Source organism: Protopterus annectens, chromosome 3.part0 (genome assembly GCF_019279795.1).
Source record: "Protopterus annectens isolate FY-2018-M chromosome 3.part0, PAN1.0, whole genome shotgun sequence".
In the NCBI taxonomy this organism is placed as follows: domain Eukaryota; kingdom Metazoa; phylum Chordata; order Ceratodontiformes; family Protopteridae; genus Protopterus; species Protopterus annectens.
This window is the reverse complement of record NC_056731.1, coordinates 60931319-60954518: the sequence shown is the minus strand read 5'-3', so window position 1 is coordinate 60954518 and position 23200 is coordinate 60931319. Positions and strand designations below refer to the sequence as shown.

Genomic DNA, 23200 nt, shown 5'->3' with positions numbered 1-23200 from the left:
TGAAATAAGAGCCAAAAGTAAAACAGTATTCCAAAGTATAATGCTGTAAGGAAGCTGAAGCAGTAGGCTCAAAAGAAGCCTGAGTCAAAAGCAGAATAGGTTTCCTGGGAGGCCTGATATGAAGGACCCCTTTAAAGACTTGCTTGACTTCAAACTTAGAGGCCAGAGGGGGATTCAAGGGCAAACAACCAGAAATTGCTGACAAGTAAGCTTTAACTGAAGAATATGCCAACCAAGCATGGAGTAAATCGCATAAATAAGAGAACCAAAGGAACCTCCACTGATAGGCGATCTTGATGGTGATGGAGGCTCCAAACAGAAAATGGAGCATGTCCTCAGAAAAGAGATGCCTAAAGAGGTTAAAAACCCACAGTGTCAGTTGAAGAGTGGATAGGTGATGATGAATTAGAGATCCCTTGTCTTATGATAGAAAATCCACCTGGTGAGGTAAACTGCAGTTACTGCTCCTGGCCAAGTGAGTGAGAAGGGGTAAACAATGCTGTCTGGGACAAAACTGAGTCACCAGTAAGATCATGGGATAGCCCTTCCTGATCTTGTGCAGAAGCCATGAAACCAAATGAAGGGATGGGAAAGCATACAGAAACATCCCTTCCAAGGAAAAGACAAGACATGCAGTTTCCAGGTCAGAGGACTTGGGACTCGAACAGAATAGAGAAAATTGCCTGTTCAGTGGCAAGGTGAAGAGATCCACCTGAAGAATACTCCACAGATGGACAATGTCGAGGAACACATCTCTGTGAAGTATCCATGTGTGAGCTTGTGTTCTGGACCTGCTCAAAGAATCTGCCACTAAATTGTGCTCTGAAGGAATGTAAACTGCCTGAAGAGTACTGATATGCATCCCCCCACCGGTTGGCATACCACATCACCGTGGTATTGTCAGTGAAGACTTTGAGGGGCTGGGAATGAAAAGCTTGTACAGCTAAGAGCTGGCATCTCTTTTATATTGATATGATCAACCTCTGAGGAGGAGGCCAGAGACCATTTACCTTCATGGGGCCAAAAGAGGCACCCCACCTTCTGTCTGAGGTGTCTGTATAAAAAAAAAACCCTGAGTGGGAAATGGAGATTGAAAGGAAAGCTCTGAACTGAGACAGAGTTGATGAATCCACCACTGAAAGACTGAGACAAGGAAGAAAAGGGACAAGGAACTCCAAGGGGGTGACAATGCTGAAGATGCCCTGATCTGAGGTATCACTGAAATTTCCTCATATGGAACCTGGCGGGAGGGAGCATGGGAATAGTGGAATCCATAAAACCCTGGGCCCTGAGAAATCTCATGGCCATGACAAAGGACAGAGGAAGAAGAGGATGGAAAAAGGCAGTTAAAGACAGAGCCTTGGGGGCAGGAAGAGATGCCAGCATGGGAATGGTCCGAAGCTTGCGTCTAAAGAAAACATAAACCTGTGAAGGCATCAGAACTGATTTCTGGAGATTTATGGTGAAACCCAGACTGCACAAAAGCCAAGTGGTGAACTGGAAGCCCTGTAACAGATTCCTGGGAGAAGGAGCTTGAATAAACATATTGTCTAGACAGGGAAATATTTGTGCACCTTGTAGCCTTCAAAAAGCAATGACAGGAGCAAGACATCTGATGAATGCCCTTGCAGCAGTAGGAAGGCCAAAAGGCATAGCAGAAAACTGAAAATGCAAGGAAGAGACAGAAACATAAAAAAATTCCTGAAAATATGAATGGGGATGTGAATGTATGCATCCTTGAGATATAGGGACACCAGAAAGCCCTGAGGAAGCAGAATAGGAAACCATGCCTGATGAGACAATATCTGAAAAGAAGGAATCTTGGGATCGTAAGAAAAGTGTTGAGCAGGAAAAGTTACAAAATTGGTCTTTAAGTACACTCCTTCCAAGGAGCCAAAAACATCCTGGAGTAAAACCTCTTCCCCCACCTGGGTGGGAAGAATGGGATGAAAGGAGCAATAGTCCAAAAGAGATTGCAGAACCTCTGAGAAATGAGGCAGCTGCTCCTGAGGAGATTGAGGAATGCCTGAAAAGAGAGGAAGGGATTTCCAAACCATAGAATATCCCTGATGGATAACCGAATGAACCCAAGAACATAAGTTGATTAGATGCGAATTTGGAAGACACAAGGAGAGGAAAAGAGACAAAGGGACCTGGCCGAGGGGAAGGGAAGGCCAAACATCAAACAGAACCAGGCTTATCTTGGAAAGAAGGTTTCTGGGAGGAAAAAGTCTGGGTAGACTTAGTAGAAGGAGCATGTCTGGAACCACTATTACCATCAGTGGGGGGGGGAGTTGGTTAACGAAAAAAGGCAGACTTGCAAGGATAGTTCCTCTGAAATTTGGGAATAGGGGAAACAAAAATGTGCTTAAGTTCCTGCAAGGCATTATCCTTAACTTGAGGAGGCTTAAATAAGTCAGTAGGGGCAGTTACATAGGTTCATAGGTTCATACTAGGCTATCTGCCCTTGGGCATTTATAAGCCTAGCCAGAATGTGTTTGGCTTTCGCCACCCATTTTAAATTTATTTTGCTATGCCCTTTTTCGAGGTTAGTATACTGTGCCTCTGTCTAACAGTGACACAGAAGTGATACCCGGGGTAAATCTACGATCTCCCATCCACTCATCAAGATTCCTCTTGAAGAGAGTCAATGAGGGACTCTGCCTAACCTGGACAGGGATTTTATTCCAGAGTGAAGGGAGCCTCTAGGTTATGAATCTGTCCCTCCAGCATGTCCTATTTATTTCAGTGCTGAGGTTCAAGTCTCTCGAACGCGTAGCTCGATGGGATTTTAATTTTCTGAGGTGCAGCATGTCCATTAATTCCGGGTTGGACATGGCTTTATATGTCAGGCACAGATCGCCTCTGAACAGGCGGTATGCCACTGAGTAGAGATGGAGTTTCTTTAACCGGGCAGCATATGGCATCTGTTTGAGCCCCTTGATCCTCTTGGTGAGGTACTTTTAGGGTCTTTCCAGTTGCTGCAGGTGTCTGGTAAGGTACATCCCAAAAGGGGCATTGTACTCAATTATGGGCCTGATGAGGGATGAGTAAAGAGGCACGATGACCTCCCCTGATCTAGATGTGAATCCCTTCATGATTAGATGGGCTATATAAAATGTTTTTCTAACCACTTTGGCCACGTGGTTGTCAAATGAGAGATTGCTATCAACTTGGTTCCCCAGGTCCCTAATTACTTCTTCTGTACTTAATGGATTACCACCTATGTGGTAATTTGTGGGCACTTTGTTTTTGCCAAAGGGGATGACTATACACTTTTTGGCATTTAGCTTGAGGCCATGGCTCTGGCACCAGTTGTCTGTTTCTATGAGGCCCTTTTGGAGGATGCTTGTGTCGGCTGGAGAGTCGATTATGGTGCCCAGTTTGCAGTCATCTGCGAACTTGGTCAGCCACAGTCCTTCTGTGTTGGCCTGTACCTCCGAGAAATATATACCGAACAAGAGAGGTCCCAGGACTGAGCCTTGTGGGACACCACTTGTAACTGGTTTGGAGTCTGACATGGCTCCAGCAATTCTAACCATGTGGGTTCTGTCCTTGAGCCAGTTTGCAATCCATCTAGTGACATAGGGGTTTATATTTAAGCTGGTGAGCTTATCTATAATGCCCGAGTGGGGTATTGTATCGAAGGCTTTTGCAAGGTCCAGGTAGGCTGTGTGGATCACCTTCCCCTCGTCAATGGCCTTGGTGACTGTTTCAAAGAAATCAACCAGGTTTAAGAGGCAGGCTGAACTGGGTAGGATCCAGTGTCTGTAGGTCCCCAATATCTTTATTTATGAGGTCCATGATGATCCTTTCCATAGCTTTGCAGACCAAGCTAGTCAGGCTTATGGGGCGATAGTTTCCAGGATCCATTGAGGCACCGCCTTTATGGAGAGGGACCACTGTTGCTGTATGCCACTCTTTGGGCACATATCCTGTAGTAAGGCTGAGATTCAAAAGTAGTTTTATGTTTGGGTTTAGCTCTTCTTGGAGTTCATGTAGGACGCAGCTCGGGACACCATCTGGTCCCATTGATGCTGTGTTTTTTGCTTTGGAGAGGGCGGCTCTTACCTGAGCATCTGAGATGTCAGGGGGGGCAGCACTCTGCTGGGATACATATTTGCCCTTTTGGTGGGGAGGGTGGAGGGGGGGGAGTTTGCGCTGAACCTGTCAGCTAGGATGTTGGCAATGTCTGTGGGTTCAGTGTATTTTTTGTCAGTTTGGACTAATTCTGAGCATATCTGGTAATTACCACCCAGGTTCCTAACATAACTAAAGAAAGCTTTGTGATTATCCTTAGTGTCCTGTGCAATTTTTCTCTCGAAGCTGGCCTTAGACAATTTTATGAGTGCCCGTAGTTTTTTGCTAATACTGATCAGTGATGCCTTCCCTTTTTGGGATTTTGCGCTATCATTTAGTAGCTTCCTCCTTCTATTGTATAGTTTGATTATGGCTGGGGTCCACCAGACAGGACGTCTGCCTTTGGAGGATTGGGTCTTGGTTTTATTTGGGATCGCATGATCCATGCATTCCTGACGGTGTTCATAGAATGTGTTTATAAAGAATTCTGCGGTCTGGACCGTATTTTCCACAGGCCCGGGGGCTTTAAAGGATTCCACCTCGGTTTTGAGGAGTGTGAAATTTGCTTTAGAAAAGTTTTTCACTGTGGTTTTCTGGGCAGGGGGTGGGGTCGGGATGTGAATATCCAGTGAGATTAGTTTATGGTCTGATCTTACCAGTGAGGGATACACTTCTGGTCTGGAGCATAGAGTCCCCATCTTGGTGATGATCAGGTCCAGTATGTTTTCCCCTCTTGTGGGAGTGGTAACAAGTTGTTCCATAGCATTTGAGTTTATAAATTCTAGGAACCTTTGGGCTAGGGTGTTGGAGCTAGAGTAATGCTCCCAGTCTATGTTTGGGTAGTTGAAGTCGCCCAATGTAATGATGTTTGGAGAGACCTTCATATTTTCCAGTGTTCTCAGAAAGGCCGAGTGGGGTTCCTGGGTTTGGGAGGGTGGTCTGTAGCAGGCTATAAACTGGAAGGCAGTTTTATCCACTGTTAGTTGCACATGGATAGTCTCTGATGCTTTGTGCTTTGCCACCAACCTGGAGGTGTGGGTATCTTTGATGAATATCGATACTCCCCCTCCTTTTGTGGTTCGGTCCAAGTTTTGGGGCTGAAAAGCATGGTATGAGGTATAACCTGGTAGTGCTGGGGTGCTCTCGGGAGCCCTGAACCAGGTTTCTGCTACTGCACAGATATCGATGTTCTCCATGCTAAGGAGAGTTTCGAGTGCATGCATCTTGAGGTTTAGACTTCTGGCGTTGAGTAGCATTACTCTTAGTTTCTTATCCCTTGTGATACCTGTGGAGGTGGGTTTGTCTTTTGAGCCTTGCCTAAAAAAGGCACTATGGGGGTAGCAAGAGCCTTTGCCAATATCCGAAAGCCCAAGGGTGACAGGTGCAAGCCGTCCCTAGCGAAGCACTGTGGCTTGTCGAGCATATCATCCCAAGCTGACAGGCACTGGATCCCCTTTGAATGACACCAGTACTTAAGCCAATTAAGACTTTCATTATCCAGAGAAGCATTCAAGTTGTTTGGCCATTATATCATCAGTCAAAAATGAAGACAGAGCCAGGAATAATGCCTCACAATGAACCAAAGGCAACAGCCCTGGAAGTAGTATCAGCTGCATTATAGCTGCATTTTACTAAGCGACAGGCAAATTTAGAAGTGGATCCTAACAAGGAGAGGGCAGAAGCCTATTCAGAACCAGTAAGGTCAGATACCACCTTAGAAACTTGGAGAAGGAGGGCCAAAACATATCTGGTCATATGAATCTGGTAGTTAATGGCCCTACAGGACAAGGTGGCAGCAGTATAAACTTTCTTGCCCAATCTTTCCATAGCTCGACTATCCTTATCAGAAAGAAGACATGTAATAGATGGCAACAACTTAGGTTTGTCAGAAGAAACTGATAGCACTGAAGAAATTTAAAGTTCCAAGATTGGGCTCCTTGACCCAGCTTGTACAACAACTTTCGCAACAACTTTCTTAACTGGCAAGAATAGCACAATTGGAGCTACCTACCAACACTACTAATGAAGCGAGTTCTCTAAGGCAAAGTACTCCACCCATTTTACAATGTTTTTTCAAGGACAGAATGCAAAAGGTAATGAACAAGTTAATCCTAATCGACCTGTGAATATCACTTTGTGGCTTAACAACTTACCAACACACTTGAGTTCTATGGCAGGTAACAACAATAATACATTTAATAAGTCTGTGGAGCTATTTGAAAAAGTAAGTAAATATAGAAAATTGTTGATTGAAAATGAATACTTTATGGAATGCATTAAAAACAAGCAAGTGCTCAAGTGACTTAGGTCCTAGATATTTCCCAATGGGCTCATTCATAATTCACCCCTGCATCTTGAACTGCTTGAATTGTTTGATCGGCAGGGTTGCGAACTTATGGAGATAATGTTGAAACACAACTCTAAAGAACTTGTCATTCTCCATAAAGAAATAACTGACTCAGGTAAATACATTAGGGGTGACATTTTATTTATGCATTCGGGTGATACATTTGAAAAAGTCTTAGAGAAGGTGGACAGAGACACCCATGACATCAGGAACAGGAATCCGAAAAATAATTGAAAGAGATAGGCTTGAATACAGTTAGGGGCGGGCCTGTCCTTTACCAGGACCTGCACTGAATGAAGACAACACACCCACTGATGATCGGCGGGGCCGTATCAACGGTGAAGAGATGGAGCAGGGAAATCAAGATGGCCCTTCAGAACAGGCTCCCTGGAGGCGGCCGGAACATTTAGGGAACCGCAATGGAGGCCAACAAGTACCAGGCCAACAGTGGAGAAAGACCACAAACAATTACCAAAGAGGACAGAGGAGATAAATCCTTTTCATGATACTGAACTTTTAAATGAATATTCTGGTATAGAAAGACACGATGATGGACCTAATATTGTTACCAGTACAAAAGGTGACTTCAAGCTTTACAGATATGGAGCATTGTGAATTATTAAGCAAGGGTTTTAATTTTGTACCCTCCTGTAAAGCTAAATTTGAAAATGTTATTATTGACTTAAATATGCTTTTAAGAAAACCTAACTTGAATTTATATTTTCGGAATAACAATGGATATTTTCAACCCCCAATTACAAATGCTGCTTGTTATTTTTGAAAAAAATTGTGAATTTGAGTTCAGGAGATTGCTGTATGGTCCTACATATACTTCTGGAAACAATCTTAGCAAAACAGAATTTGAATTATTAAAGAAACTTAGTTTGGATAAGAACATTAGGGTTATGAAGCCCAACAAGGGTGGGCGGTTTGTGATTATGACAGTCTGATTATTGCTATATAATGAATATTATGTTTATTGATGACTATGAAGAAGCTACGCTTGTAATGTGGTTAATCTCTCATATGTTCAAATTGAATATTTACTGAAAGATATGTTTGACCAAGGATCGATTACCTAGGAGTTATATAAATTTTTATGGTGTGAATATACTCTAGTTACATCTACTTTTGGTCTCCCCAAAATTCATAAAAACATTGCTGATCCTCCATTACGACCCATTGTCAATGCCTCTAGGGCTAAAATACACCCCTTAGCTAACTATGTTGATATCAAATTGAAGAAATGTTTAGATTTATATCAGCATTTATGCAAAGATTTGTGGGATTTTTTGGCCAAAATAAGAAATCTAGTATTTCACGAAGATGATATTTTTTGACTATTGATGTGCCCAGCAAGTCTTGTCTGAGGCATCTGTGTACACCTCTTGACTGGGACTATGTACCTTAAAAGACAAGCCTGGAGTGAAGTTCACCTGTGTCAACTACCAGATCATCTTCTTGAGAGAATGCTTGAGATAGATCTGTGTGTCCAAGGGGCAACTGTTGAGACCATATCTTTTTCAGGTAGCACTGAATTTTCCTATTATGCAACCTGGCTAAAGAAAGCATTGGTATGGTAGCTACCAAGCAACCTAGTTCTCTGAAAATGTCCTTGGTTGCACAAGCTTTGAGAGGTAAGGAGCGACTGAAAGTAAGTTGTGTGGTACTGCACCTTCTCCTGGAGGAAGAAGACCAACATGTCATCTAGTCTGTAATACAAGAAAACTATGCCTTGAGTGGGCTGAAGGGAAGATTTTGTTTTGAAATTGACAGCAAACCCTAGTTACCGAAGGACGGTGAGGGTAAACTTGAGGTGCTGTAGTAAGACCCAAGGAAAAGAAGCCTGGATACGCAGATCGTCTAGGGAGGAGAATATTTGTATTACCTGTGTTCTACAAAAGGCTACAACAGGAACTAGGCACTTTGTGAAAATTCTGGGAGCAGCAGAAAGCCCGAAAAGCAAGCAATAAACTGAAAATATTATAAGACAATAGGGAACCTCAGGAATTTCCTGCATGAAGAGTATAATGGGCTTATGCAGGTACGAATTATTCAAATCCAAATACACTAGACAGACCTGCAGAAGGATAAAGGGGAGAAGGGGGTGGCTGAAGAGACAGCAATTTGAAAGTGGGTTCCTTGAGGAAGGTGTTAAGCTGGGAGATGTCCAGTATGGGTCTCCACTGTCCTCCTTTTCTTGATACCAGAAATAGTCTGGAGTAGAATCCTCATCCCATGAACAGAGGATGAACTGATTTACAGCACCTTGGGACCATAGTTTGGGAGGGAGAAGATTTAACCGGTTACATACATACTGTAACCTTTTTGATTAAGGTGAGTACCCACTTGTCTGTGGTAACCTTTTTACAGTCTGAACTTGAAAGTGCGAGTCTTTTTAAAAGGGGAAGAGTAGAACCGAGGGGTAGGGATGGAGGAAGACAGTCACAATGACTTATCTGCAAAAGGAGGCTTCCCACACTTGAGGTCCCTTTCAGGGTTTTGTTTTAGAAATCTTTTTCTGGGTGCCTTCTTGTGTTTCTGAAAAGGCCAATTTTCTCTTCTAACACAGGAAGTAGGCTTGGCAGGTTAATTCCTCTGATATCTGGGCACAGAATGAAGAAGGATTTGTCTGCATTCCTTCACAGTTTTAACTTGCTCCTGCAAAGTTTTGAATAACTTAGTTGCCTGTTGTTCAAACAAATAGTCCCTGTCAAGGGGGAAATCAAGGCGTTTACCTCAAAATTTTCTGGTAGGATCTGGTTATGGAAGCAGGTGTACCTCCTAATGACTGAACTAATAGTAGCTGCGCTGGAAGATGCCTCAGCAGCATAATAGCTGCATTTTATACTAAGCTTAATCACCTTGAGTGTTCTGCTTTACCAAGGTTAAAAAAAGGTTGCTTGTAGTCTATGCTTGATATGTCAGCTTAGTTTAAATTATTAAGGATAGATAAAAGGTATTTGGTCACCTGGGTCTGATAATTTCCTGCATGAATAGTATAATGGGCTTATGCAGGTAAGAATTATTCAAATCCAAAGACAACAGGCCTGCAGAAGGATAAAAAGGAGAAGGGGCTGGCTGAAGGCCAGCGCAGAAGTATAGAGCTTTTTCCCCTCACCTGTACACAACTCTGCTTTCCATGTCTGAGGATAGGGCATTAGCATTTGGCAGCAGATTAGACAGTTTGTCTGGCGCTAAGGAAACAGCTGACAGGTCAGCTACATGATTAAGAAGAAACTTAAGATCTTCTGGAACTTGGGAGCTGGGGACTGAGAATCTGGAGCTGTGAATGCAAAAGCATCCAGACTGGTGGGAGAGGGGAAGGGGAAAGCAAAGGGGTGCCCAACTGTAAATGGCTGTAGTGCTTCTTTTGCACATCAGACATTTGCTTAGACTCCCAATCAAAATGTTTCGTCATATTTACAGTGGTCTCTCTAAAGGATCCCTCTTCCTTAGGGGAATCAGGAGAAAGAGAATCCTCATCATCTAAGGGCAGCTGTACAGGAGAGTGAATTTAAAAGGAGTAATGGAATGGTCATCACAGTCAGAGGCCTCCACCTCAGAAGAAGATAACTCTACAGTAATCCTCTGTGGAATGAGTGGAGGGGGTGAAGAGAAAGCATTTTCAGAACTATAAAGGCCTTGAACAGGCCCCGAGTAAAGTCCATCCAATAATTATCTCTAGAGGGAGGAAGACAGGGCAGATGCTTGCTTTTCTGGTGTTTTCTCTTAGGAACGATGTCCTCCTGAAACAAGCATGGAGGTTCCGACTCCTGATATACCTCAGTCACTGAAGCAGGAATTTTTTCCCATAACAGAATCTGAGGGAAACCCTCAGGTCTCTCTGAAATAATGACCGTAGGTTACCTCTTCTCCAATCACAGTAGCAGTCAATTCTGATGTGCAGGCCTCAAAAGAGGTCATAGTAGAGGCTGTCTGAGGTAGAGTTGGATGTATAGCGCAGTCTGTAACCTCAGCAAGCACATCAGAATCAGACTGGGCAGGCTGAGCCTCGGGCCTAGGCCTCTCAAGCTTTTAACTAGGAGTAGACTGTATGTCATGTGTGGGAGAATCTGCCATCTTAGACTGGGCCAACCATTTTAGATCGTGAGCCTCAAAAAACGTATTCAAGGATGATAAACAGGATCACAATGTCTTGGGTATGAAAGACTGGCAGATGGAACAGGATTTGTAGTCATGTTCCAAAGCCAATCAAAAAAGGTTTTGGGAAAGTAGGTCTTTGTCGGTTACCTGCCTACCACACACACATTTTCTCCTCCTATTTGACATCTAACAAAATCAAAGAAAACAGTGTAAAGAAGAAGGAAGATTTCCTGATGGAGCACTTATCGGAGTCTGAGAAGGCTTACAGTACAAACAACTACATGAAGATCAGACTGATGGGTACAAGAGTTGCATTCAGAGTGGAGGCAAGATAGTCTGAGGATTTATGCTCATATGTCCTCTTATGTACCTTGATGCTTACAAGCTGAGAACATACGTTGGACGTATGCTTCTGGGAAGATTTAGGCTTTGGTACCACACCTGGACATCAGCTGTGAAAACACATTATTATTAACTCAATGTGTAGGCAAAGTATGTATCAGCAATCTTGTTCTAGATTCAAGTCAGCTTCCTAAAACATGCTAATTTTCTCTCAGATAAAAAAAACACTTACCTGCAGTAAATTCAAAACTTTAAAGCAAGGCACAAAGAACATTATCCTAGGAAGTTATGCTGCATTTCCAGGATCTAAACTAAATCTTGTCAAACAGCAGCATTCTATTAGAAAATAATTACTTAGATGCATAAAAAGACAGTCCCCATAAGTGGTGCGGTTCATGACTCACAGCAACTTGATTTCAATTGATTACAATTAAATGAGATTCAGATGAAAAACAATGTCAAAGAACTTCAGATACATTTCTAAAAGTGTTGTATGTTGCATCACACATACTACTTTGGGCCAGAGAGGTAGCAAGCATGGATTATGTAAATTAGACCTTTGTGCATCATATACATCCCTGATAACAAGGAAGCTGCATAGCATGACAATGCAGAGATACCTGCACTATGCAGTTTGAGAAGGGTGAATGTAAAGAGTTAGCTGTACTGTACCCATTTATCTCAACAGGGGAAAAGAGCTTTTATAACTCAACAGACTCTAGCTGCCCAGCTCAACACTGCATAGTTGTGTCTACTCAATGGGGTGCCTACCCACAGTTGTTAAAACTGTGTGGTAGCTGATTCAAAAACTTCACAAAAAGCCTTTCATGGATCAGAGGTATGTTAATTATGCATATCTTTTGGTACGCATTACAGCCAAACAAGGCTACTCTGGCAAACTAAGCATAGTGTGTTGCTCAGCTGCTAACAACTTTTATAAATACTGATGCATATCTGCGTTCCTTATGCTAAACATAAGAACTGTAACTATATTTAAACAAACACTCATTACCACTGACAATCCTATACTGTACATCAGGAGAAATACAAAATCGTAGGTCGCAGGTGGCAGCGGTCTTTCATTTACAAGGAATAAAAACATAGTGAAAGCAATATAACACCAAAAAGCAAGTGGGGCTACAAGGGATGTTCCATTATAAGATAAAGCATTATATATTTGCATATTTGGAAAAAATGTATTTCCTCCAAACTCTGGCTGCTAAAAGACAGTTTGCTATAGTGTGTACTACAATAGTAGAATAACATCTGCTACTAGACAACACTCAACATAGTATTACACAGTGCATACAAGATAAATAGCAGCATACCTCTTATTCAAAGAAATAAACTATCAGTGTTGTTGTTGTTATGTTTTTATTACCTTACATGCAGAAGCAACTATACTTCCTGAGTGGTTACACGCAACACAGAACATTTCAAAGCCATGTCCATACCTACAATACATAAAAAGAAAGGTTTATACACTTAGTAAATATTTTCTGGAGGAACAGCTTAACATTTAATCTGAATAGTTTTATTAATAACATTTTGGATGCATGATCCCGAACCTGCTAGCTCTACTGAAATGCAAGATTACAACTTACTTTTCATAAATCAAGTCTACAACACCAAAAGCAATAAAGCTCCCCACAATTCACTACATTTACTGCTATTTTCCAGATTCTGTTGGAGCATCATTAAGGTTGTCCACTCCTCATTTTTGGACCACCTGGAAGACTGCACAATGATATGGTAACCAAAGAACAATTTTACAAGCAGAATATTGTAGACTGCAAAGTTGCCGCCTAGAGACGATCATTTTTGTACATCATTTCAGTGTGATGAGACTATTTGGAGGAAGGTTAAGGGGGGGGGGCATTGTATCTTGGACAATGATGAGCTCAAGTGTTCATTTACATAATAAAATGGGCATAATGGGGGTGGGGTAGGGACTGGAGTAGGTGGTGCAAGATGTGCACAGAGTCATATGCATCACTCCAAAATCATTACCAGGCACACCACACTGAAATATGATGAAATTTCACACAGGCACTTAATATCAAGGTGAACTCTCAAAGTAATGGGATTACCTAGTTAAGTAAACAGGATGGTGAGGTGTAGGTAAAGTACAGCCTGTATGCAAGCAGAGTAACCTCAGGCATTATATGTTTATATGTATGGAAAGCCCAAATGTCTGCAGTTATACTACTGGCTTACAGGTGAAGCTGTTGTGAGACTGAAAATCTATATGGTTCCTCTGGGTGATGGTTGTATACACTGTCAACTTATCAATAGGGTTACTGTATGAGTCATCTCCTTTGGACAGACGGGATGACAAAAAAAAGAAGTTATGTCTTACCATAATGTTCCATCTGTGTTCTTTATCTTCCACTCATTCATCACTGATGGATTTGGTTCTGAGCCCTCAGAACCGAGTCGGCCTTTTTACCAAGCTCACATCAGCCAAAAAAAACTCTCGAGGCTAAGTCTCTACCCAGAATGCCCTTCTCCCTGTTAACTCTGATCGAGTTTGCTAGAGAAAAAGAAGTAAAGCCGAGGCCACTTCTAAGCAAATACCCTAGGGCACCACTTAGACCCAGAGCATCCCCCAGGAGCCTTTGGAGGGGGGAAGGAGGGTGGGAAGTGATGAATGAAAGAAGATTAACAACACAGATGGAAAGTTATGGTAAGACATAACTTCTTTGTCTGATGTTGCTGATCTTCTTTCCATTCATCACTGATGGAACAGAATACCAAGCAACCTTGAAGTCCATGGACGGCCCTTATCGAAGAACATTCCTGACTACCATTGAGCTGAAGGCAGCTCTCCCTCTGGAGACCAAGTCCAATTTGTACGGATTGATAAAGGTATGAGGCTTAGCCCAAGCAGCTGCTGAGCAGATGTCATCCATGGAAGCCCTGGAATGGAATGCTACAGACTGTTGCCATAGATCTAGTGGGGTGAGCTTTAACTTTTGGAACAGGTTCATTATTGCGGGAATAGATGAAATGTATGCAGTCCCTTAGCCATCTTGATAATGTAACCTTGGAAACCGCCTCTCCCAATTTGGGCCCAGAAAAGGAGATGAAAAGCTGTTCAGATTTACGGATAGGTTTGGTCCTGTCCAGGTAAAATCTCAATTGTCTATGTACGTCTAAGGAGTGAAGGCAATACTCTCCTCTACTGGCAAAATTCATAAAAAACACTGGTAGATCAATGGTCTGGTTAATGGAGAATTCAGAAACAACATTGGGAAGAAAGGATGGATTCGTCCAAAGTAATATTCTGTCTTTATGAAAGATCAGATAGGGCCTCTTAATACAGAATACCTGCAGCTCTGAGACACTTCTGACAGAGGTAATGGCTACCAAGAACAAGGATTTCCAAGACAAAAACTTTAGGTCACACTTCGCACTGAAGGACTAGAGTGAGGTTCCATGGGCTGTCTGACAGGAGGCCTGATATGAGAGGTTCCCTTGAGGAAAGCCTTGCAAAGGCATAAAGAGATGAGGGGTGCCATCTATACCATTGTGGAAATTGCTGCTAGGTGTACTCGTACTGTAGAGGCAGGGGGATCCATCATTAAAAAACTTAGCCAGGTATTGAAGCACTACAGTAACTGGAGCTGAATATGGGTCTAGCATGTTATTCTTGGACCAGATCGAGAACCTTTTCCATTTATCCTGATATTGTCTTCTGGTGGATGGTTTGTGAGAGGCCAGAATGATGTCTCGAACAGGCGAGGAGAGATTAGCTTGCCTGGTGACTAGTGGAAGTGGAAAAACCAAGCTGTCAGCTTGAGGCTGGACAGTTTTGCGTGACTCAACCCTTGGAGGTGAGAAATCAAATCTGGTAGAGGATCCAGAATCCACAGCGGGTTTACTAGGTGAGGCTGAAGGAAGGGGAACCAAACTTGTCGAGGCCAGAATGGGGTTATGAGGATCACCTTGCAACTCAACCAAAGAGCTTTCTTTAGAAATTGTGGGATCAGAGGGATGGGAGGATAATTGTAAAGAAGTCCTGTGGGCCAATCGTGGATCAGAGCGTCCCTTGGAGACTACCCCTCCACGGTAAGTAGGGCAAAATAGCTGCTGCACTTGGAGTTTGATGGGGAGGCAAAAAGATCGCAGAAAGGCTGGCTCCAGTGCCTGAAAATTGCTGACGCCACCTCTGGGTTGAGGGACCACTTGTGAGGCATGAGGATGCATCTGCTCAGTTTGTCTGCAATCACGTTGGAGCTCTCTGGATATGCGTTGCTATCAGAAGGTGGTTGGAAGCTATTGAACACTGCCAAATTCTCATGGCTTCTCAACACAGGGGGTAGGGCTCGGTTCCTCCTTGCTTGTTGATATACCAGACCACTGACATATTGTCTGATTGAAATGCAACTGTTCTGGAAGGGAGAGGCGAATGGAAGGCCTGCAATGATAACAGCAAATCTCTCAGTTCCAGAACACTGATATGCAGGTGGGCCTCTGAGGTGGTCCATGTGACTTGGACAGACTTTCCCTGGAAATGCCCCCCCCCCACACCTGATCAGGGAAGCATCTGTGGTCACAATGGCTGTGGGCTGAGGAGACTGAAATGGACGACTCCAAAGTTCTACATCTGGCCTCATCCACCAAAGCAGGTCCTGTTTGTAGGAGTTGGCTATTCGAATGTGGTAACAGAGGGGGTGATAGTTTGGGAACCATTGACATAGGAGGAGCCATTGCAGAATCTGCATATGTAGCTTTGCTAGAGGCACTATTGGAATTGACGCTGCCATAGAACCTAGGGCCTGAACAACTTCCCTTGCAGAGACTATTGTTTGAGAGAGTATCACCCGGAGTTGAAGCCTCAACTGATAGAGTCTGTGAGCTGGGAGTGATACCAGACAGATCTGAGCATTGAACACTGCTCCAATGAACTCTGTTGTGTAGGGATAAGGTTTGATTTCTCCCAATGTATTGTTATTCCCAACAATTTTGTCTGAGAGGGAGAGAGAGAAAGTATAATGCAGTGCTGTTACCAGAAGATGCTCAGTGGGGGAGGTAAGGAACGAGTCGTCCAGATATGGAAACACCCAGAACCCTTTTATTTTCAAGTGAGCTGTTACCACTGCCATGCATTTTGTGAACACTCTGGGGGCTGTAGATAGACCGAACGGCAGGGCACGGAATTGATAATGACTGGCTCCTAGCCGGAAGCGAAGCAGACTCCTAGAGCATTTGTCCATCTTGATGTGGTAATACGCATCCCAGAGATCTATAGAGCACATCCAATCGCATTCTCTTAAAAAGAGAAGATTGGACTGAACCATGACCATCTGGAATTTGGTTTGGATGACAGACTTGTTGAAGTTGCAGAGATCCAAAATGGGTCTCCAGTCCACTGTCTTTTTTGGCACCAAAAAGAATCTCGAGTAAACTCCAGATCCGCACTGGTCTGGTGGGACTGGTTGAATGACTCTTTTTTGGGACAATTTTATAATCTCTAAAGCTGCTTCTTCCCTTTCACTGGGTGGAACATCGGGAAGTTTTCTTGGAGAATTTGTCCAAAATTTTCCACACAAATATCAAAAAGTTTCACTTAGCTGAGAGCTCGGCTGAAACGCGGCTTTATGGCTACGTGGCAAACAAGATCTGAGGTAACAGGGAGAAGGGCATTCTGGGCAGAGACTTAGCTCGAGAGTTTTTTTTTTGGCTGGTGTGAGCTTGGTAAAAAGGCCAACTTGGTTCCAAAGGCTCGGAACCAAACCCATCAGTAATGAATGGAAAGAAGATTAACAACATCAGATATAATGTTTCAAAGACATGCAGTAATCTGTTGAGTGGCAGTCCTAATACAGCATGCACAACAAGAGATTTTTCTGATACACATGCACTATACCAAATTAAATATCTTCAGTGCTGTTGGGTTGGGCACTTTTGGGATCATCAGAGACTGTAAAGTGTCCTCATGCATAATTTGATTATATTATACAGAGGTAAAAGGACTGAATGTTTCTAAATCCCAACAGCTATACATGGTAAAACATTCCTTGTAAGAACTGGAAATGTTGGCATAACATTTGGAGTCTTCTACATGTGGTTTACTTTGGTATGATATTATACCAGGGAGGTGGACCAGAACACTGGGTTGGAGGTGTCTTTTCAGGATGGTGGAAGTCTCATGCAATGCTAACTCATTAATTTGTTGGAATCCCTCTGCCTAAAGGAATCTTTATGTATTTGCCTGCATGTTTACTTTTTTCTGTTAGCTGTTATTTCCAGCAAGGCAGAGACATTTTCAAAAAAAGGAGGCCTTTACAGAAAAGCTCTGAGGAAATTGTAAATAGACATATGCAACATAACGCTGATCAACAGTGACTACATAAACTCTATGGATTTATTGCTATGAAACGAAAACAAGCACAGTATTTGAGAGAAAAACTATTTATTGTAAAGTAGCATGTGTGTTAATCATTTTACAGAACTCAGCCACAGTGAACAAAAACATTATGAAAAATTTTACATAGAACAAACAATAAAACAGTAGATGAGTTGTGTCTATTGTCTTCATTATGTTGCCCCTCTGTAAAATTTGAGGTACTCCATTTTCAAACCGTTACATTAGCACACACTGAATAACTCGTAACTCCAAAATGTTATATTTAAATACATTTCCTATAAAGTGATTATATGTATAATGAAGCACTAGATTTTAAAGATCATCTGTCGTAAACACTGAATATACCTTTATGTTTCAGAACTACAACAATGATCCTTATCTAAACAGAGGATATTTGTTAAGTATAAAAGCTACATTAATAACACTGTATCATGCAAATCATGCTTTACTCAACTGACCATACAAAGTTGCTGAAAGATTAATGGACAAATAAAGTCTAGGTAGCCTCAAATTAATTGTGCATATTCCATAATTTTAGATTATAGTTAAATCTTATATATATTTAAAATGCCATAGGTACCTATACAATAACAGAAAACAAAACAAACCATAGTGTTTCATTTAATTTAGTGTACTACACATTTTAACAATTTTCATTCACTCCATCAAATTGCTCAATTAATGCATTTCCTTAAATTTCATTCCTCCTCCTCTTAAACACTCTCTGTTTTGCATGTATTATCCCTACAGATTTTATTTATTTATATGCAATTTGTCCCTTCACTTTTCTAAAGATTCCATTTCAATTTCTTTTATCTTCTTCAAAATATTCAGTAAATAATTAAGATTTTAATTATCATTTTTTTTCAATAAGACCTTACTACAGCTGAGCAAATTCAGATCCTATATCCCAGCTAAAAAGAACATTTCAGATCCTTGATGGCAGTGACAGGGGTGTAGCTAGGATTTTCAAATTTGTACTCACAGCTCTCAAACTGCTACCCCCTCCCCAGCCAAGCTAGGCCATTCTCGTAATTCACGGTTCGCTCTTTTAGTGTTGATGAAGAGGCATTCGCCGTAATGCCTCTTCAGTAATATAATATAGATTCACTCAAACTTGGTTCCTTGACTTGAAAATGAACCTGAAAGTCAGTTCTTTGAAAAATGCAGCAAGGTAGTTGGGGTAGAGTATTCTTGCTTTTTTTTTCTGTAACTAAGGTACAGGTTTTGAGCTTGAATAAATTGCTAACTACCTGCTACCACTAACTAGGGTGTTTCATTCACACACACACCCCTACCTACCTCTTCGGGCAAGAAATATGGACAAAGCCTAAAATAAACAGGGACAGATATTAAATAATGCTCTTGTGAACTTAGAAAGTTGCTAGAATAACAGGATTTGTGCTAGTATGAGAAAGTTGCTAGAATAACAGGATTTGTGCTAGTATGAGAAAGTTGCTAGAATAACAGGATTTGTGCTAGTATGAGAAAGTTGCTAAAATAACATGATTTGTGCTAGTATGGATTTTTCTAAAGGACATGAAGTCTGAAACTCAAATGTCTGTCATTATTTAGCAACTTCAGCCTTCAATGATTTTCTAGAAAATCACAAAATTTATGAGGAACAGACAAAAAATATGGGGCAAAAATCTGGAAATTCTGCAAAATATGGACAGTTGAGAGGCATATGCTACCTACCTATCACACACACACACACACACACACACACACACACACACACACACACACACACACACACGCACCTCTCAACCTCTTAGAGCAACAAACCCATAAATAAAAATGAGGCAAAGGCCCAAAAATAAGGACATTTTTTTTTTTAAATATTGCTCTTATAAACTTAGAAAGATAATAGAATAGTAGTAGGTCTTGCATTAGTGCGGATTTTCTGAAAGGTATGAAATCTGAAACTCAAATGTCTGCCATTATTTTCTAACTTCAGTCTTTAATGATTTGCCACTAATTTGCCAGAAAAACGGACCAAAAATGTGATGCAAAAATGTAAAATTTCCACACAATACAGCTGGGACCCTGTCAAAGAAGGGACACCATTTTAATATGAGCACTGTTAACTTGAGCAGCTGACAAAATTAGAGAATCTACATGCATTTCTGAAATAAAGGTAATGTATAACTCTGATTATTACAGTTATTTATAATTGTAAACTCCCAAGTTTTCTTCCAAAATTGCTATTTTGCGGAGAGATTATTAGGGGGAGAGCAACAATTTGAGCCAAAATTGGGGACAGTTGAGAGGTTTGGATATTCCTAATTCTATAAAGCGATTTATTTGCAAATACCTCTCAACCTCTTAATGCAGGAAATCTGGACAAGGCCAAATATATTGGGGGAACATACATTGGCAAGCTAAGAACTTGGTTATATTCAACTGGACGTATAATAAGAGAATTTAAGTACCTTTTTTATTTTTTTTTTAAAAAATACAGTATTTAAATAATTGAAGCTTAAACTGAAGGAGTGTTGAAGGAATTTTTTTTTTAACTGGTTATTGTTCTTCAACTACTTGAACTAAAAGTGTTGTTTCAGATTTGTGTTGTTTGCTTAAGCTTAGTACATGTGGGTATTCTACATTCTTTTGTTTATGCATATTTAATATTTGGTATTCTGAAATAATTCCTGCTTAAAACTTCAGCTTGGCAAGCTAAAGCCTTGAATATATAAGAATTCAACTATATATTTAAGAGAATTCTATTTTTTTTTTTTTTTTTTTTTTTTTTATTAAAATAAATTTAAACTGATTATGAAGGTTAAACTGTTTATGTGATTATTCTTTTTAACTGGTTATTCTGCTTAAAAGTGTGTGTTGGCTGGTTTGCTAAGTTTGTTACAATTGCAGGTTTGGGGTATTGCATTTCTGTGGGGTCCCCACATTCTCTTGGTTTCTGCATAATGCAACTTTAAACTAAAAAATGTGAAATAATTTTAAGAACTTGGTTATATTCAACTGAACGAGAAAAATTTAATATTTTTTTGACGAGGCTTTTTTAAAATAACCTTTTAAATTTTTTTTAAACTTATTCTATTTTAAAGTGATTTGAACTAAAATGTTAAAGGTATTCTATCTTCAGAACTTTGAACTCTGCTCTAACTGTGGCATTGCTCTTTGCTAGTGTGAGCTTTGAATTTTGTTGGGGGTAGCACATTCTTTGATTTTGGGTAGCCGTTCTGGGTACACATGTCCTGCATATCTTTCCTGGTGCATGAGCTTAAGCAACCTTAACTTCACTCTGGGTTATAAACAACTGCTAAATATCTCAGAATTTGTAACTTAGAATTTAAGCACCTTTTAATGCATTTAATTTATTGGTTTTTTAGTATTGTAAAAGGATTTTTGACTGTGTTTGTGTATAGTGTTGCTCTGATGAAACGAAAGTTAAAACTGGCTTCAGGCTCTTTTTTGTAATTTTAAATTTGGCTGTATGAACATTATTTTTCTTTAATTTCCATATTGCATGTCAAACTTTTCTTTCCATGAAATGTCATTTGTACTGGCATGTGAAATAATTCCCATGCAACTTAATCATTAAAGCAAGCCTTCCATAAGGCTATATTCAACTTTTTGATAAGTTTTTTAAAATTTTTTTTTTTAACTTTTTTATGCTGTGTTGTTTTTAAATTTTTTTAAACTTATTATGGTTGTTTTAAATGCTGAATTTTTAACTGGTTATTCCTGTATCAGGGACCTGGGGACCAGGTTGACAGTGTGGCCTTTTTGACACTCACATTGCTAAAGTGGTTAGAGACCTTCTACATTGCCACCCCTGATCATCATGAATCACATCCAGATCTAGTGAGGTCATTGTTCCCCTGTCTTTCTTTCTTATCACACAAATGCCGAAACGAGTAATATGCCCACCCGACATCACATCTCACCCGACATCTGCAGAGAGACCAGAGACCCAAAAAAAGAAGGAAGACTCAGGAATCTGACATACCTGCTGTCATTAAGAAGAAACTCCAGCTCTATTCAGTCGCCTGCGTCTGCTCAGAGGTGACATGTGCCCTGATATACAAGGCCATGTTGAGGCATACTAATGGGCACAGTATTTTTCATATAAGGTGGTGGCGTAGCCACATGGGCTAGGCTTATAAATGCCTTGGAACATACAAACAGTACTAAAAATTGATCTTGTATAAACATAAGACAGCTGATAGAATAACAGGTTTTGCTTTAGCATGCATTTTTCTGAAGATTGTGACATCTGAAACTTAACGTCGGTCACTATTTAGTGACTTCATTCCTAAATGATTTGCCAGAAAAGTTTTATTTTGCATTTTACAGCACGAACACCAATAAATATCTGCTAAACAAAGCAATGTAGTCTAACAATGAAACTAGACTTGTTAGAGAGTGTTTTAAATGTATTGGTTTGAACATTTTTCCAGTAAACAATGAAACAAAATGCATGCACCAATAATGACAAAACAGCCCAATTCATAACATTTCCATCATAAAAGTCTACTCAAACTTCTACAGTCCACCAGTATCAGTAAATATGCATAATCTCTGAACTAGTAAAAGCCATCTACGTAATTCCACATTAAAGAAATCTGTAACTAATGAAGAGGCCGCTGCTAGCAAACAACTTTATATTTCATGGTTTCATCTACAAAATAAAGTGCCTGTTGCCCTTGAGGAATAAATTGCCTATGTTGCATTAAAAACAATAATACGCTAGTAATATTGCAATAGGGAATGGATGGCAAACTGATAACAGGTTCATAGTTACTACTAGATATCTTCGCCAAAATGGACTACAGCATCCACCCCCTTTACAACACAGTACAGTATCAGTAATGCATCTACCTACTGTGGGAGAAGAACCCACAGCCTTCTGCATCAAAAGCAAGTACACTACCTGTTGTGCTATTAACAGTACAAGCAGACTCAGCATAAGCAGCACTACACTTTAGTTCCCCTGCAGCTCTCAGCTCATTGTAAAATGTCAACACTCAGCTGTATCTCTGAACTTTGCAGCACAAGATATCTGGAAAAAGCCAACATTTATTGGGGCGGGGACAAAAGCCCAAAAACCAGGGACACATTTTAAACATTGCTTGTATAATTTTGGAAAGTTGCTAGAATAAGATGCTGTGTTATCACCATGCATGTCTTGAACCCAGAACCATATGCATTACAGTCAGTGCAACATACCACTATGCTAAATCAGCAGTTTGAAAAATAGGAAGACAAACTTAATGGCTATCATTTAGATAGCTCTCAACCTCTTAGCACAAAAAAAACCTGGATAAACAAAGCCAATAATGAGGGAATACAAATACAGTTCTCACTTCACACCTTAGCACAAAAAACCTGGACAAACATCAAAAACAATAATGGGGGAAATACAACTTCAGTTCTCACTTCTCACCATAGCTAACAACCATTAGAAAAACAAATCTGAACAAAGTTCAGAAATGGTGGTGGTTAAGGACTTTAGGCTCTTCTTACCCTGAAGCAAAGGTACAGGGTTTGAGCCTGAACATTAGCCAGCAGGTGTATTCTGTGGAGGGCATTTTCACACACACACCTGTAGCCAGCAGGTGTATTCTGTGGGGACATTTTCACACACACCTGTAGCCAGCAAGTGTATTCTGTGGGGGCATTGTCACACACACACACACACACACACACACACACACACACACACACACACACACACACACACACACACACACACACCCTCTAGTTATTACAAAATTCATTATGGCAATAAACATAAAATGAATATAATTGCATATTATGTAAATCGTACACCTCACTTTCCTTAAGACACTGGCTTGGATGTGATGTCACTGGATCTCATGACAAGAGACACATACATTTGTCCTTCTGCTTTGATATAAAGCTTTTAAAAAAGAAAATAAGGATGTCTAAAGTAGGTCATATAATTCACAGTGGTTAAGGAACAT

The 23200-nt window shown here is 40.8% G+C and overlaps 1 protein-coding gene across 1 annotated transcript in view; it reads right to left on the bottom strand.

The window, feature by feature from the left end:
* The window catches only part of ELP2 (elongator acetyltransferase complex subunit 2), a 1608146-nt gene that overhangs the window by 132140 nt on the left and 1452806 nt on the right, over positions 1–23200 (bottom strand). The window contains exon 17 of the mRNA XM_044065497.1: positions 12258–12330. Within this exon, the coding sequence (XP_043921432.1) occupies positions 12258–12330 (73 nt within the window). The remainder of the gene's footprint in view (positions 1–12257; positions 12331–23200) is intronic.